This window comes from Schistocerca nitens, chromosome 9 (genome assembly GCF_023898315.1).
Source record: "Schistocerca nitens isolate TAMUIC-IGC-003100 chromosome 9, iqSchNite1.1, whole genome shotgun sequence".
Taxonomy (NCBI): Eukaryota; Metazoa; Arthropoda; class Insecta; order Orthoptera; family Acrididae; genus Schistocerca; species Schistocerca nitens.
Genome location: NC_064622.1, coordinates 470,771,171 through 470,787,264, shown reverse-complemented (window position 1 = coordinate 470,787,264; position 16,094 = coordinate 470,771,171). Strand labels below are relative to the sequence as shown.

The window sequence follows — 16,094 nt, the reverse complement described above, 5'->3', positions numbered from 1 at the left end:
TCTGTGAAACTCCTTCCTGGTGAGGGGCACCTGAGGAGGGCATTGCTTCTCCAGCTGGGGGTTGGGGACTGATGCCCCAGCAAATAGGGAGTAGAGATGGGCAAACTCGTTCATCCTTGGGAACTAGTTCACTGGTGATCGTTCTTTTTTGGAAACCGTTCATTTTTACTCGTTCACCATTCATTTGTGCTTGGTATATGTTTTTTATGAAAAACTGAAAGCTAGTAGTGTAGATGACTGAAGGATGGAGGGCACCAAGAGGGAGTACTTGCCTCCCCCCCAGAGTATAAAGTTTTTATTCATTACAGAATTCTCACACACTTTTAGAAGTAATTTCCGCAATTCTGCAGAACCTCTCGTTTAGCCAACTGTAGCCTTGTGTGGTTGATCACAGGGAAATAATATAGGGTGGCGCATGGAAAACCAACCCCGAGTACAGACTGCTTGTCAATTATGCATGATTTGTTGCCCGTTATGAGCAGATACAACAAATAGATAAACATGTAATAATTAGGCAGTGAAGAAATAGCAAATAAGCAACAACTGCGAAACAATCGATGATGATTGTTGGGGAAAAATGGGCAGTCTAGTGGTCGGGGCCAATTTTTCGTGTGCCAGCCTGTACCATTGAAATAATATTGTAGAAGTTATGATTTCTTTGCAAAATTTGACAGCAGACACTCGATTATGGAGCGCAGGCTTCATTCAGTTGTAAGTCGGTCTGCCTTCCATAGCAATGAACATGCCGTTTTACCCTGGATCAAAGAAAGCCGCTCGTCTACAAGCAGACAAAGATGTTACTCGGTGGCCACATGGTCAGGTAAAGACTAACCGATAGACCGGCAGGCTCAGCACGAACGGAAGCAAGGATTTACGGAACTAAAATGTGTTTACGACCCAGCACGGCCACCCCAAACACAGTCGCCTCTCCTTTTCGAGGAAAGATCGTAGCAATTGCAACGTCTGTTTTCTGTTTGTTTATGTAAAATAATTCTCATTCGCAAGGGAATTATTCGCATTACATAACGAGCCAGTAATGAGTCGTCTACCAAACCAACATTAATAGTTTTCTTTTGAAATTTGCTGGTTTCTACATCATATTGTCTGTGCATCAAACTGCCATACTGTGCGGGAACTGAAGTGAGCTGATATTCCCTTTTGTTACCTGAAAAGAGGTACCTATTACATACAACGTAATTTTTATGTAGTTTATGTAACTAAAAAATACTTTTTAATTACTGGTTGTGGACGCTGAATAGCCAGAACTAAGTGCAACAACAGTTTGGAACACACGTGAAATGTGCGAGCGCAGCGAACGAAATGAACAACTGGATACTGAACTAACTAGGAGTAGTCGGCAGTGGAACTGCGACAGGTAGTCATGCGAAGAACAACAAGTGCAGCCGAGGGAGCCCAAGATTGAGAGGAGCACCAGACCGAGGCTGGAACGAGAACTGCCGAAGTGACCGCCGCGACCGAACTGGACTACTGAACTATGAACCGATCGTTCCTTGTTCCCGGGAACTATAAGTAGACCGCCGCGAGGGAAGTGAACTATGTAAGACAGTCCCTGGAATTTGTTCCTCGGTCCTTTCGTTCATCTTGGTGAACCGTTCCTTTGGACCCGTTCGTTCGTGAACTACCCATCACTAATAGGGAGTCAACACTCCCAAAAACGGGTGAGAGGGAGGAAGCAATAGCAGGAGAATCCCCATCCACCAGGGGAGCAGGTGCAGTTGGACAAACCCGACGGTGAACATGATGTGACTTACCATACGAAAGTGCTGGCAGGTCGATAGAAACACAAATAAACACAAACATACACACGAAATTCAAGCTTTCGCAACAAACTGTTGCCTCATCAGGAAAGAGGGAAGGAGAGGGAAAGACGAAAGGATGTGGGTTTTAAGGGAGAGGGTAAGGAGTCATTCCAATCCCAGGAGCGGAAAGACTTACCTTAGGGGGAAAAAAGGACGGGTATACACTCGCACACACACACATATCCATCCGCACATACACATACACAAGCAGATCTCTGCCCAAACTCTTCGTCTTTGAATGTGTGTGTGTGTGTGTGTGTGTGTGTGTGTGTGTGTGTGCGTGTGTGCGTGTGTGCGCGCGCGCGCGCGCGCCTGTATACCTGTCCTTTTTTCCCCCTAAGGTAAGTCTTTCCGCTCCCGGGATTGGAATGACTCCTTACCCTCTCCCTTAAAACCCACATCCTTTCGTCTTTCCCTCTCCTTCCCTCTTTCCTGATGAGGCAACAGTTTGTTGCGAAAGCTTGAATTTTGTGTGTGTGTTTGTGTGTCTATCGACCTGCCAGCGCTTTCGTTCGGCAAGTCACATCATCTTTGTTTTTAGATATATTTTTCCCACGTGGAATGTTTCCCTCTATTTATATAGTTACAGTTCTGGGTTTTCAGGGTAGTACTATTGCAAGAGAGAATGGTGCAAATGAAGAAAAGCACAAAGTTGAAAAATATATCACACTGGGCAACCTTCCCTGCATGACCTGCACATCTGTAAAATTTAGAAAAGAAATGGCAAGTCAAATTCAACAAGCAGATAATATAAATAATAATGAAAAGCTGTTGAAGGCTGGAAGGTATGTAAATAAGTGCCCAAAACCCAAACCAGATCCAAGCATAATTGGCATCAAGAAGGTGGTCCACTGGAAAGGTAGAGGGGAAAAGAGAATAGTACAACGATAGACTTGCAGCATGAAAAGGGAAGTAGTTCTGCAAAGACTGAGGGCCCTTGGTCAACAAGTACGTACTCACAAAAGAGATGCGAGTGCCCTGGAAAGTATATGTGAATTGTTCTACATTAGAAACAATGTCTCCTACAGAAACATGTACTACTGATTATTATTTGTCCACTTGCAAAGTCAATTCACTTTAACTAAATTTAGATTCTGGCAAACTGCAATTTAAACATAGTAGAGGTTACAAAAATCAAGGTATGTGGAATGCACCCCCATGGCTGACACCACAAAGGAATTTGCTGCCTGCTCTTGCTCTATCCTGCACACATTTGGTTGATCTGGTGCCACTGCCCACCCCTCTCCCGCCCCCTCTTCTATACTTATAAAATGGTCAAATCTGTGTATGACCACAACAACCAAGGTTTCATCTGAAAATGTTAGACAATCCCTTTATTAATTTATTACACAATGTAAAAAAACATTGGCCTCAGCGACCAAAACTTTACCTCTGAATGTAACACAAGCTTGTATTTTACTAATGATAAATTTGGTAAAACTGTCGTCATACAGGTGGATAAATACAGTACATTCCATGCTCTTCCACATCTATTACAAATACTATCTAACCAGTACATTTATTTAATAACCTTGGTAAGTGCAGTTACAGACCACAGAGTGGGTGCCCACTTTCACATTAATTTGTTACATTCCACTCATGGATTTGACAGTGATTTTTATGAAGTGTCACTAGCTATATTTCTTATTACCATGCTTCCTCATCAGTTTCTGTCAGTTGGTGCAATAAAATCACTAGAACTAAACCATTGCAAAATTGCCCATGATGCTCGTCCAAGTGTTAGTTGGTAGATCTTATAGCTGTCTACCAGACAAAACTGCAAGATCAAACTTCATATGCTACCTAAACAACACACTAGCGTTTAGACAGGTAATAGTTGAAATCAGTATCACACAAAAAAATAAATAAATAAAATAAAAAAATTTTCCTTGCACTGTGTTTAAAAGCAATAGTAGACAAATATTCAAGAAACTCAGATGCTACTGAGATTGGTAGGAACTCAGATGATGAAATATCCCAATACCAGACTTATGTAAGAGTACACAGTACATTTTTTGAGTGGAGTATATAACACTTTGTACTTTTATTATGTTCATCTATATTTATGACCAGGTTTCATATTGATACACATTTTAACCACTGACATTGATTAATGACACTATTGCTGCTGTATATTGTACGGTATATCAGACAACACATGCAAAATAATGACCTGTTGTAATCCGCCCTAACCATTATTAAGGGGAGCCTGCCCCCCCCCCCCCCCCCTCTCTCTCTCTCTCTCTCTTTCTGTGTGTGTGTGCGCGCGCATGTCCGCACGCGCACGCACTACTAAATTTCACTTTGACTGCAATCTTCACCTGCCTCATTAACAATTTATTTCAATAAACTTCATTTATGTCGAGATTCAATTATTCCCTTTATTTCTAGTAAATACATTACATTATTACATGTGGTGCATCCAGTAATGTAGAGACAAAAAAGTAAAAATAAAAACAGAGAGAGAGCAATAAACAAATATTTCAGAGTAATCAGGTCATATGGATAGGTGCACATTAGGGTGTTCCAAAAATTCGAAGTAGCTTTTATTTGAACGCATACCCTCTTAATTTATTTTGCATACCCTCTTAATTTATTTGTACGATGCCAAAACAACTATATGTAAAATTTCAGAACCTTAGGATCTTGGCAGCCCGTGCCGACTTGCATTGAAACATGTCAGGTTGGCTGTGCTTGGTAAGAAAGGCGAAGGCACATGCCCTCGTGTTGGTGTGTCTCTAACATTGTTAGTCTAAATTGTTGTCAGGAAGTGAAAATGTCAGTGGAATTACTTAGTAGTTCTAAAATGCATATATTTTTAATAGGTCTGATAAAACATTAGATAAAAGGTTCAAAACTGCCATCTAATGGACAAGTTCTAGCAGTTTTATTTTATAATATCCAGGAAATGAATTTAACTGTCTGTGAAAGTGCAAATCTCACTATTCGGGAATGTATGATCTTCTGGGAAAAGGTGTGTATACCTACCAAACGTGTACCTAATTGTGTGAAGAAATTAGTGAACCTATATCAAGTTTGGAGGGAGTTGAAAAAAAAAAAATGCACAAAAAATCCAAAAAGTATTTGAGCAGCGCCGACAAGAGTTTGTCATCAAGTTGTATGATTTGTTCGGCATTGCACACGCCAATGCCCTTCAGTTAATGAAAATAGATGAAAATAAAATATTTTTACAGTGACAGAGAGAGCCAGATTGGCCTGGCCACTTATCTGGAGTGGACGAGAAACTGGCTAACAAAGAGGAAAGGTCGTGCATCAGAACTATTGAGGAAGAAAACCGACATGCTAAATATCTTTCCACGTCAGATCCTTCAACAGCATCTTATGAAGCATTACAAAATGACTCATCTTCAGATTGTAATGAAAATGAGATGTGTTTGCAAGAAAGTTTCCCCACTGTGATTGAGAACATAAAATCTGGAACCAGTAAAACAACTATGCGGAAAAATTTCAGTACTCCAAAATTAGTAGCAGTGCTAGATAGGTGTCAGTTGAGTGTGAGAGATTCAGTGTATATTCTTGAAACGACCATTGAGGCACTTGGATATAATACTAATGAATTTCCTGTAAGTAAGTCATCGATCCAAAGAATTCATACAGAGAAACGGAAAGAGCATGTGGAAGCCATAAAAGTTAATTTTCAAAACGAGGTAGCAGATGTTGTGACTGTTCTTTGGGATGGCAAACTGTTGCCTGCTACGAATGATCAGGAATCAACAGAAGAATGTCTTCCGATAGTTATTTCATACAGAAATAATTTCATTGCTCTGTCAAGGTTGGAATACTCTTCAGGATGTGAACAGGTGAAAGCTGTTTGGAACGTGATTGTGGACTGTAATCTCGAAGGCAAAGGGCAGTTTCTTTGTTGTGACACTACAGCTTCAAATACAGGTCACATCAATGGTGTCTGTGTGCTACTTGAGCAAAAACTTAACAGAAGTGTCATTCATTTTCCTTGCCGCCACCACATGTATGAACTAGTGTTACAAAACGCGTTCCAGGTAAAAATCAGTTCAGTGACAACAAGTCCTGATATTCCACTCTTCAAAAAGTTCCAAGATAACTGGAAAAGTGTAGATCCAGATAATATACACTGCTACAAGGAAAAAGTTGCAATGCACCAAACTGTTTCAGAAATTGACAATCTGCTTGAGTTTTACCACACTGAACTGACAAAAGAAATAATCAGAGATGAGAACTGAGAGTTGATAGAGCTTTCTGTTATATTTTTAGGTGGAGATACAGACAGAAAATTTGAGATATGGCCTCCAGGTGCCATATACCAAGTTTGATGGTTGGCGAGAGCTATAAATTCCCTAAAAATATCATTACTTTGTGGTCAGTTAAAATTTTTGAGCAAGGAGAAGGTAGCACTGTTTGACATTTGCCTGTTCATCATGATATCTTATGTCAAGCCATGGCTTCAGTGTATTTTGGCAGTAAAGGCACCCTACCAAGATTTGTGCTTTTTGAAGTCAATGAAGGCACACGCACACGCACAAAATAAATAAATAAAGACTGATGAAGTTTCTGACTTGTCGCTGTTTGACGATGATGTGGATCTAGAAACAAAAGTAAAAATGGTTGAAAATTTAACCAAAGATAACTTATCAGCTTATGCTAACCGTTACATCCCTTCGAAGGAAGAACTTTGTGGTTCCTTGTATGGTGAGTTAAATAAATGAATAGAGACATCGTTTCTTTAGTTTTCTGTTTCCATCACAATTTTGTTAACCTGTTAGCTCTCTCTTAATTACAGAGAAAAACATCTACAACTTTATTTCAGTCAGAAGCAAGTCATTGTTCCATCGTCTTAAAACTGATGACAGTTTTCTCCACAAATGTCCTGCCATGTGGTCAAACAATGCTTCCTTTCAAGAAACCAGAAAGAAGGTTTCAGCACTGAGAGCAGTGAATGACACACCTGAAAGAGCGGTCAAGTTGATGCAAGACTTGGTTTAATCTCGGTTGAGGAGGAACAAAAACAAATTTTGTTACGTTGCATACAAGAACACCGAAAGATTTATCCTGACTGCAGAAAACAAACTTCAAAATAAAAATTTAGAGGCTAATGTTTTTACATGTTAAATAGTGAATAAACATGATTTGGGCAATTTGGTGTTTTATTTACCAAACAATCATTAAGTTCCAGAATCCCTACATTCCCAAATAGGAAAAGTTTTCAATTCTCATGTTTAGCATCAAGTCGGTACGTATTATAATAATTTAATTGTAACAATATTTAGTATGTGAGTTATTAAGGTCAAATAGAAAAAAAATAGAGGGAATGCATTTTCAATTTCATGAAAAAAAATCCCCATTATATCTTGGGACACCCTAGTGCACATCAGCAATAGCCTCACATTGTGCATTATATGACTCTGGAAAGCAGCAGGCAGTGGAAAGGTGAACAACTGAATAAGTTAAGAAGCAACATTGCAAACACTAATAATCCAGAGTGTCTGAGAGGAGTATTTTGAATTACATGGCAGCAAACAGTTACCTTGACACGATCGTTACTCGTGTTGAACAACTGGCACCTTCTGACAGCATTCAGAACAGGATCGTTCCAGTCATCAGCTACGTTGTGCGTCGTTACAGGTGGCAAACCATTCCTCTGTAGAGAATATATACATCTCTTAATCTTCACCATGTCTTCTTTCTGTAGCAGGTCTGCTGGACTGGGCAGCCGCCCACTGGTAAGCAGGACAACTCAGTTTTAGAACATAGCTCATAGATAGAATAAAACAAGAATATCTAAGAGATACCTCACAAATATTAGTCCAAAGAGTTATCTGTTACTGGTTTTAGCTTTTCTACATGATGCTTTGTTGTTCTATTGTAATACAATATCCTTATATTTTGCACAGGAGTTAGCGAATTACGTGACATTTTGTATTTTTATTGTGTTATTGTATATTTACAAGTTTGTTTATTCCTTTCACATCTTTTAAATTGTTAACTAACACTATATGGAATAATTGAAAATCTTGTAAATTACGAAGTTGGTTATACTATTTCATTCACAAAATTACAAAACTGGGTAATCTGGAATTTCATGTGTACCCATCCTCATTCCATAAAAATAATGATTTCAGATCCAAGAAGATGATAATTTGCTTACATAATGCGGTTTTTGTCGGAAATACATAAAATCATCAAATAGAAAGATCTAGAAAAATAATGCGTAATGATGTGACCAATTATTCAAATCGTAGATTGTTCAGTAAGAATCTTTAACATGGTTTACAGTATAGTTGGCTGTAACAAATAATATAACTTTTACATTGAAACCTTTGTAACTGTTAGTAATTAAAATAATTAAACACATTAGTAGGTATTTATATTTGTTGAAAGCAATCATTCAAATTCAATATTTAAAAAAATATTGTATAGGAAGAAATAGTATAAGAAATCAAAACTGCCAGATTTTTCTTCATTGTTGTGAAACTTACTGTCAAACTTATGTTCTGTGAAATAAATTTCTAATTATAACTTTACAAGAGTACTGATACTAATTATGAACTTAGATGAAGATAGAAATACCTTACATTCAATGGTGGCATATTTTACTTATGAAAAGTCTGACTGGGGAATATATGCAAATTTTACTTGATATTTTAAAAATTTAGATCAGTAATGGTGCCAACTGTAGCCACTATAGCTAAAATTAAGAAATACTAATTTTCAGCGGCAACTGTAAGACGGGTGCAAATTTGTGGCTGGCTTTTGACACATGGAAATGAGTATACTGATGAATATAGAATGGCGACAGAGCAGCATTGTCAATTAAATAAGCTGATAGATCTTTGCAGTGATATTTTTACAGGGTCTGGTTACGCAAGGTCAATTACTGCCAATAGCAAGTGGACTGGCTGCACCGACCCATTCCCTGCTAGTGATTTGAAGGTCCCCCAAACCTGAATTCCGTTACTGAGTAGCAGCTTCCAGAACGATGCTACAAATGTAACATGTATTGCCAGCATTTTACGATAAAAGGAGATATAGAATATGAAGCAAATGCCTATTAACAATTGAGGTTTGACAGTTTTCAAGGTTTATTAATGTCCCTCCCTCCCTCCCTGAGCTGAAAACCATCTTTTATTATCCTAGTGCTTCCTTTGGGGACATATTTACTAAGTTTTGAACCAAGTTCACTTATCCTTGTCCCCAAGTCCTTCATTCTCTTGAGATATGAATCAAGTATTTCTTCCGTCCATTGTTATCAGTAGAGTAGTCTTGATATCTTATAATAATACCCTGTTCATGACCTCATGTTTAAAAATATTTCTAACTAGTGCAACTTACTTTGTTACTTCTCTCAGCTTTAAATCATGTTTGCGACACCTACCCTTTCACCTCCTAAATCTCTGTCAGACATTTTTATTAGTATGCTTCCAGTCATGCCAAATATGTGGCCAAAGGAAGTTAGGCTTTTTTTCCTGGTATTTATAATGAACTGCACTGAGTCAGGTGGCTTACTAAAGAATGCCATGCCACAGTGCACCAGGTATAACTAGAGATTGTCAGTGTTCTGACACTCATTGTAGGGATCACATGTGGTAAACATGTGATCTATATACAATGATTGAGACCTGTATTGCAAATTGGCTTTCGTTTAGTTATAATTTATTTACTGTAAATACAAATTAAATTAATATTTCTTAAGTAAAAGCCTAAAACAGCATTTGAAATATTAGTTTTGTTATCTGACAATGAAAGGAATGGTATAATTGTTTTGTAGAGTAAAATGTTACCCGAGGTATTTTGTAATTATTACATATATTGACCCCCCCATGAACCATGGACCTTGTCATTGGTGGGGAGGCTTGCGTGCCTCAGCGATACAGATGACTGTACTGTAGGTGCAACTACAATGGAGGGGTATCTGTTGAGAGGCCAGACAAACATGTGGTTCCTGAAGAGGGGCAGCAGCCTTTTCAGTAGTTGCAGGGGCAACAGTCTGGATGATTGACTGATCTGGCCTTGTAACAGTAACCAAAACGGCCTTGCTGTGCTGGTACTGCGAACGGCTGAAAGCAAGGGGAAACTACGGCCGTAATTTTTCCCGAGGACATGCAGCTTTACTGCATGATTAAATGATGATGGCATCCTCTTGGGTAAAATATTCCGGAGGTAAAACAGTCCCCCATTTGGATCTCCGGGCGGGGACTATTCAAGAGGACGTCGTTATCAGGAGAAAGAAAACTGGCATTCTACGGATCGGAGCGTGGAATGTCAGATCCCTTAATCGGGCAGGTAGGTTAGAAAATTTAAAAAGGGAAATGGATAGGTTAAAGTTAGATATAGTGAGAATTAGTGAAGTTTGGTGGCAGGAGGAACAAGACTTTTGGTCAGGTGATTACAGGTTTATAAATACAAAATCAAATAGGGGTAATGCAGGAGTAGGTTTAATAATGAATAAAAAAATAGGAGTGCGGGTTAGCTACTACAAACAGCATAGTGAACGCATTATTGTGGCCAAGATAGACACAAAGCCCATGCCTACTACAGTAGTACAAGTTTATATGCCAACTAGCTCTGCAGATGATGAAGAAATTGATGAAATGTATGACGAGATAAAAGAAATTATTCAGGTAGTGAAGGGAGACGAAAATTTAATAGTCATGGGTGACTGGAATTCGTCAGTAGGAAAAGGGAGAGAAGGAAACATAGTAGGTGAATATGGATTGGGGGGAAGAAATGAAAGAGGAAGCCGCCTTGTAGAATTTTGCACAGAGCATAACTTAATCATAGCTAACACTTGGTTCAAGAATCATAAAAGAAGGTTGTATACCTGGAAGAATCCTGGAGATACTAAAAGGTATCAGATAGATTATATAATGGTAAGACAGAGATTTAGGAACCAGGTTTTAAATTGTAAGACATTTCCAGGGGCAGATGTGGATTCTGACCACAATCTATTGGTTACGAACTGCAGATTGAAACTGAAGAAACTGCAAAAAGGTGGGAATTTAAGGAGATGGGACCTGGATAAACTGAAAGAACCAGAGGTTGTAGAGAGTTTCAGGGAGAGCATAAGGGAACAATTGACAGGAATGGGGGAAAGAAATACAGTAGAAGAAGAATGGGTAGCTCTGAGGGATGAAGCAGTGAAGGCAGCGGAGGATCAAGTAGGTAAAAAGACGAGGGCTAATAGAAATCCTTGGGTAACAGAAGAAATATTGAATTTAATTGATGAAAGGAGAAAATATAAAAATGCAGTAAATGAAGCAGGCAAAAAGGAATACAAACGTCTCAAAAATGAGATCGACAGGAAGTGCAAAATGACTAAGCAGGGATGGCTAGAGGACAAATGTAAGGATGTAGAGGCTTGTCTCACTAGGGGTAAGATAGATACTGCCTACAGGAAAATTAAAGAGACCTTTGGAGAGAACAGAACCACTTGTATGAATATCAAGAGCTCAGATGGCACTCTAATTCTAAGCAAAGAAGGGAAGGCAGAAAGGTGGAAGGAGTATATAAAGGGTTTATACAAGGGCGATGTACTTGAGGACAATATTATGGAAATGGAAGAGGATGTAGATGAAGATGAAATGGGAGATAAGATACTGCGTGAAGAGTTTGACAGAGCACTGAAAGACCTGAGTCGAAACAAGGCCCCGGGAGTAGACAACATTCCATTAGAACTACTGATGGCCTTGGGAGAGCCAGTCATGACAAAACTCTACCATCTGGTGAGCAAGATGTATGAGACAGGCAAAATACCCACAGACTTCAAGAAGAATATAATAATTCCAATACCAAAGAAAGCAGGTGTTGACAGATGTGAAAATTACCGAACTATCAGTTTAATAAGTCACAGCTGCAAAATACTAACGCGAATTCTTTACAAACGAATGAAAAAACTGGTAGAAGCTGACCTCGAGGAAGATCAGTTTGGATTCTGTAGAAATGTTGGAACATGTGAGGCAATACTAATCTTACGACTTATCTTAGAAGAAAGATTAAGAAACGGCAAACCTACGTTTCTAGCATTTGTAGACTTAGAGAAAGCTTTTGACAATGTTAACTGGAATACTCTCTTTCAAATTCTGAAGGTGGCAGGGGTAAAATACAGGCAGCGAAAGGCTATTTACAATTTGTACAGAAACCAGATGGCAGTTGTAAGAGTCGAGGGGCATGAAAGGGAAGCAGTGGTTGGGAAAGGAGTGAGACAGGGTTGTAGCCTGTCCCCGATGTTATTCAATCTGTATATTGAGCAAGCAGTAAAGGAAACAAAAGAAAAATTCGGAGTAGGTATTAAAATTCATGGAGAAGAAGTAAAAACTTTTGAGGTTCACCGATGACATTGTAATTCTGTCAGAGACAGCAAAGGACTTGGAAGAGTAGTTGAACGGAATGGACAGTGTCTTGGAAGGAGGATATAAGATGAACATCAACAAAAGCAAAACGAGGATAATGGAATGTAGTCAAATTAAATCGGGTGATGCTGAGGGGATTAGATTAGGAAATGAGACACTTAAAGTAGTAAAGGAGTTTTGCTATTTGGGGAGCAAAATAACTGATGATGGTCGAAGTAGAAAGGATATAAAATGTAGACTGGCAATGGCAAGGAAATCGTTTCTGAAGAAGAGAAATTTGTTAACATCCAGTATAGATTTAAGTGTCAGGAAGTCGTTTCTGAAAGTATTTGTATGGAGTGTAGCCATGTATGGAAGTGAAACATGGATGATAACCAGTTTGGACAAGAAGAGAATAGAAGCTTTCAAAATGTGGTGCTACAGAAGAATGCTGAAGATAAGGTGGGTAGATCACGTAACTAATGGGGAGGTATTGAATAGGATTGGGGAGAAGAGAAGTTTGTGGCACAACTTGACTAGAAGAAGGGATCGGTTGGTAGGACATGTTTTAAGGCATCAAGGGATCACAAATTTAGCATTGGAGGGCACCGTGTAGGGTAAAAATCGTAGAGGGAGACCAAGAGATCAATACACTAAGCAGATTCAGAAGGATGTAGGTTGCAGTAGGTACTGGGAGATGAAGAAGCTTGCACAGGATAGAGTAGCATGGAGAGCTGCATCAAACCAGTCTCAGAACTGAAGACCACAACAACAACATATATTGAAACTCAAAATGAAAAATAGTGATGAAAGCCATTACAGTTATGTAGTTAGTCAAAATATAGCAACAAAAAACAAAATTGATGAAACTTAGTGTAAGGGACAAAAAAGTAGTTAATAGAAAACATTTTGTTATAAAACAAAAGCATTGTGGTACTGAAAATTGATAAATCTTGTTGATCAATTTTAGAGTTAAACTTTTCATTGAATTCATTCACTTGGTTTGTTGTGGCACCACCAGAGCCAAAACAGGTGTCTGTACAAGGCAGTTCCAACAGGAAGTTCACAGTGAGAAGTTCTGATGAAGTGCTCTTAGTACAAATTTACGAAGAAGAGCTCACCATACCAACTTGTATAAATTGGTAACATGGAATTCAAAGAGAATAAGAAATTGTAAAGATATTTCAATGACCTTTAAGCTGAAGATATGCTGCACAGAATGAATAGAAGATATTGAAATCTACATTTTGATTTATAAGACAAGAATGAAAACAAATTTCGATTTCCTACTTATCTAAACTGAAACCTGGACGTCAGGTTAACTTCAAGAATGTTTCAGATGAAATAAAATAAACATTTCATCATTTTTATTGCGCCAGTTTCTCTTTCCAATTTGGGTGATAAAATTTGCAATTAAATTTTATTGCAAGTAAATGTACATTAGAGGGAAGAGAAGGTTAGTTATGTACAGAGTTCCCTTTCCAAACTTTTAATATAATCGATAATTATTACTTAGCTTGCACATTCCTTTTATGCTGGCCCTAGATGTTTCTTCGAATCTCTTGTCCCAGTTTCTCATATGCTCAGGCTTTCTGAGCGGCAGAACTTCTTATATTTCCTTGGAAGCTTAGTGTGGGGGCCAGGATTTCTGATAGAAAATATAGTTGGTAGGGAATGATCAGTCTGAATATTTGCCTCACAAAAAGAGAAAAATGAACAGAACCATGTGTTTTATCTCTCTCCTGTTTTCACACAGTCCTGTTTCATTTCATATACCCTCTCAATATTACAGTTTGTTTCTCAGTGTTCCTTATAAATTATCAGTCACCTAGGAATTTGGAAGTTCAGCCTCGTAAGCATTTTCTGTTGGTTTCTATTTTGGGCACATAGATGATAACACTGGTCCAATACTGCCCCCCCCCCCTTTTTTTTCCCTTACAGCTTATGTCACTTTAACTTAGTGAAGACTGCTAAAAAAGTACTTTAACATATCAGACTGTTGCAAACAAAAAAGTAAACTGCTAGAAGTTTTCAATGAACAACAAGGAAATATCTCAGTAAAACTAGGTGTATTGTATTTTTAATAATAAATCCATACCTCAGACAAATCTCATACATCCTCTTTCCAATTTTTTGCTGAATGTCACTGATTGTGTCTCTCAAGCTCTTTGTCACAGCATGGCCACGTAAGCTCTCTACGTTGAAGTTGTTTGTTTTGGTAGGGAATATCAGGAATGCAACTACTGTGATTTCTGGGTAAGATGTCTAAAAATAAAAACTTTATGAGAAACTACAGAAATGTATAACACTTCTATAAATTTAACTGACTTTAAGTTAAATAAAACAATGATTAATGTTACCTTTAAAAAATGATTTAACCGTGCTAATGCCTCAATGAATACATCAGCACCTTTGTTTCCAAATTCATATCTTCCAGCTATGAAGAAATACAATGTTTTATCCAAATCGAAGTCATAGTGTCTGAAACAGAACGAAATATTTTACAGTTGAGACCAATACTGGAAACAACAGAGAAAAAATGCTATTAGCAATGTAGGAAAAAGATTACTTTTTAGACAATAACACTCTAGAATATCAATGGATGCAACAAAATGTGAAGGATTTTAAAGTTTTCAATATAATCTGCACTCATGTCCAGTAAAGAGAGTAATACATATTAACAAAAATACGAGTAATTCTGAAATTTTTTATACAAAGCAACCATGACTTTTACCAGTTACAGGAGTATGGGATTTCATACCATTGAGTATCAAGCCTCATCATTCATTGCCACAACGCAATATCTATAATTTCATTTTATCAGTTTCATGACATGGTTCAGTCTGATCATTTTCAATTCCTTTGCTTAAGAAATTTTTATAAAACAATGATTGTGCTTTGTGTTCTGTCACACACCCTTCACCCACAAAATTATTTTTTATGTCAATATTACAAAAAGGATACATTGCTACTGATCAAAAGGCCGCCTCCTGCATTAGACACACACACACACACACACACACACACACACACACACACACACACAAAGCAACTCCCACTCATGCAACGGTAGACATGAAAATTGTAAAATTTCTGTAAGGCTTGTGACAAATCTGTTTCTTTTCGGATCTAGAGGAAAATATTTTACAAAGCTGATGTCACTGATAGTTGTATCCAGCATCTGTCAATCATATGTAGTATGCTCAAATTATTCAAACCAGCTGCCAACAATCTATTTGAACGTGCAACTCTAATCACATGCCTAACAATCAGAGATAATTTTTCTGTGCTAAAGCTATAAATAGTGCCGTCCGGACTGAAACCTTTTATGCTGTAATTTCTATCATCAAGTAAGCCTAACTGAAGAATCAATTCTCATTTAATTATGTTTATTTATGAAATATGAGGAGTAACAATCTGTAAGTTTCACTATGTTACATGTGTGACTGGCCTGTTCTTACTTCAAAATGTGGTCTTCTTGCAATATTGTGTAAATCCTGTGCTCATGTTTCAAACACCTGGGAAAGTAAGACACAAAAGTGGAGAAAGAAGCTAGCAAGTGAAGAAGGAAAACATAAAGTCAAGCAGCAAGAGAGGGGTGGAGTATCGCTGAAAGATGAAAAGTAGTGCAACAGTGGCTGAACAGGAAGACAAATGGAAAAGTTCTGTAGAACAGAAATGCCATCAGAGAGAGTGAGAAAAACTTAAAAATGTGCACAAAATTTTTCCTCAAGCAATAGGAAAAGCTGTCTCCAGAGATAAGGAAGCACTGTCAAAGCCATTATACTGGCAGCAAATCAACAACAAGTTGTCACGAAAGAAAAGAAAGTTTTCGGTGAAACAACACATAAAGAGAGAGCTGACAAGACTGCACACGATATCAGTGATGTGATTAAGGCTTTATATCCACAACAATATTAGCCAAATGTCTCTCAACATGAAGGATATCAAA

At 38.0% G+C, this 16,094-nt stretch overlaps 1 protein-coding gene across 1 annotated transcript in view; it reads right to left on the bottom strand.

Annotated features, from left to right (window-relative positions):
• LOC126202974 (glycogen [starch] synthase) overlaps positions 1-16,094 on the bottom strand; it is a 143,080-nt gene that overhangs the window by 42,814 nt on the left and 84,172 nt on the right. Inside the window, exons 7-9 of the mRNA XM_049937115.1 lie at positions 14,503-14,623; positions 14,241-14,407; positions 7,342-7,534 (exon numbers count right to left, since the gene is read on the bottom strand). Coding sequence (XP_049793072.1) covers positions 7,342-7,534; positions 14,241-14,407; positions 14,503-14,623 — 481 coding nt within the window. The remainder of the gene's footprint in view (positions 1-7,341; positions 7,535-14,240; positions 14,408-14,502; positions 14,624-16,094) is intronic.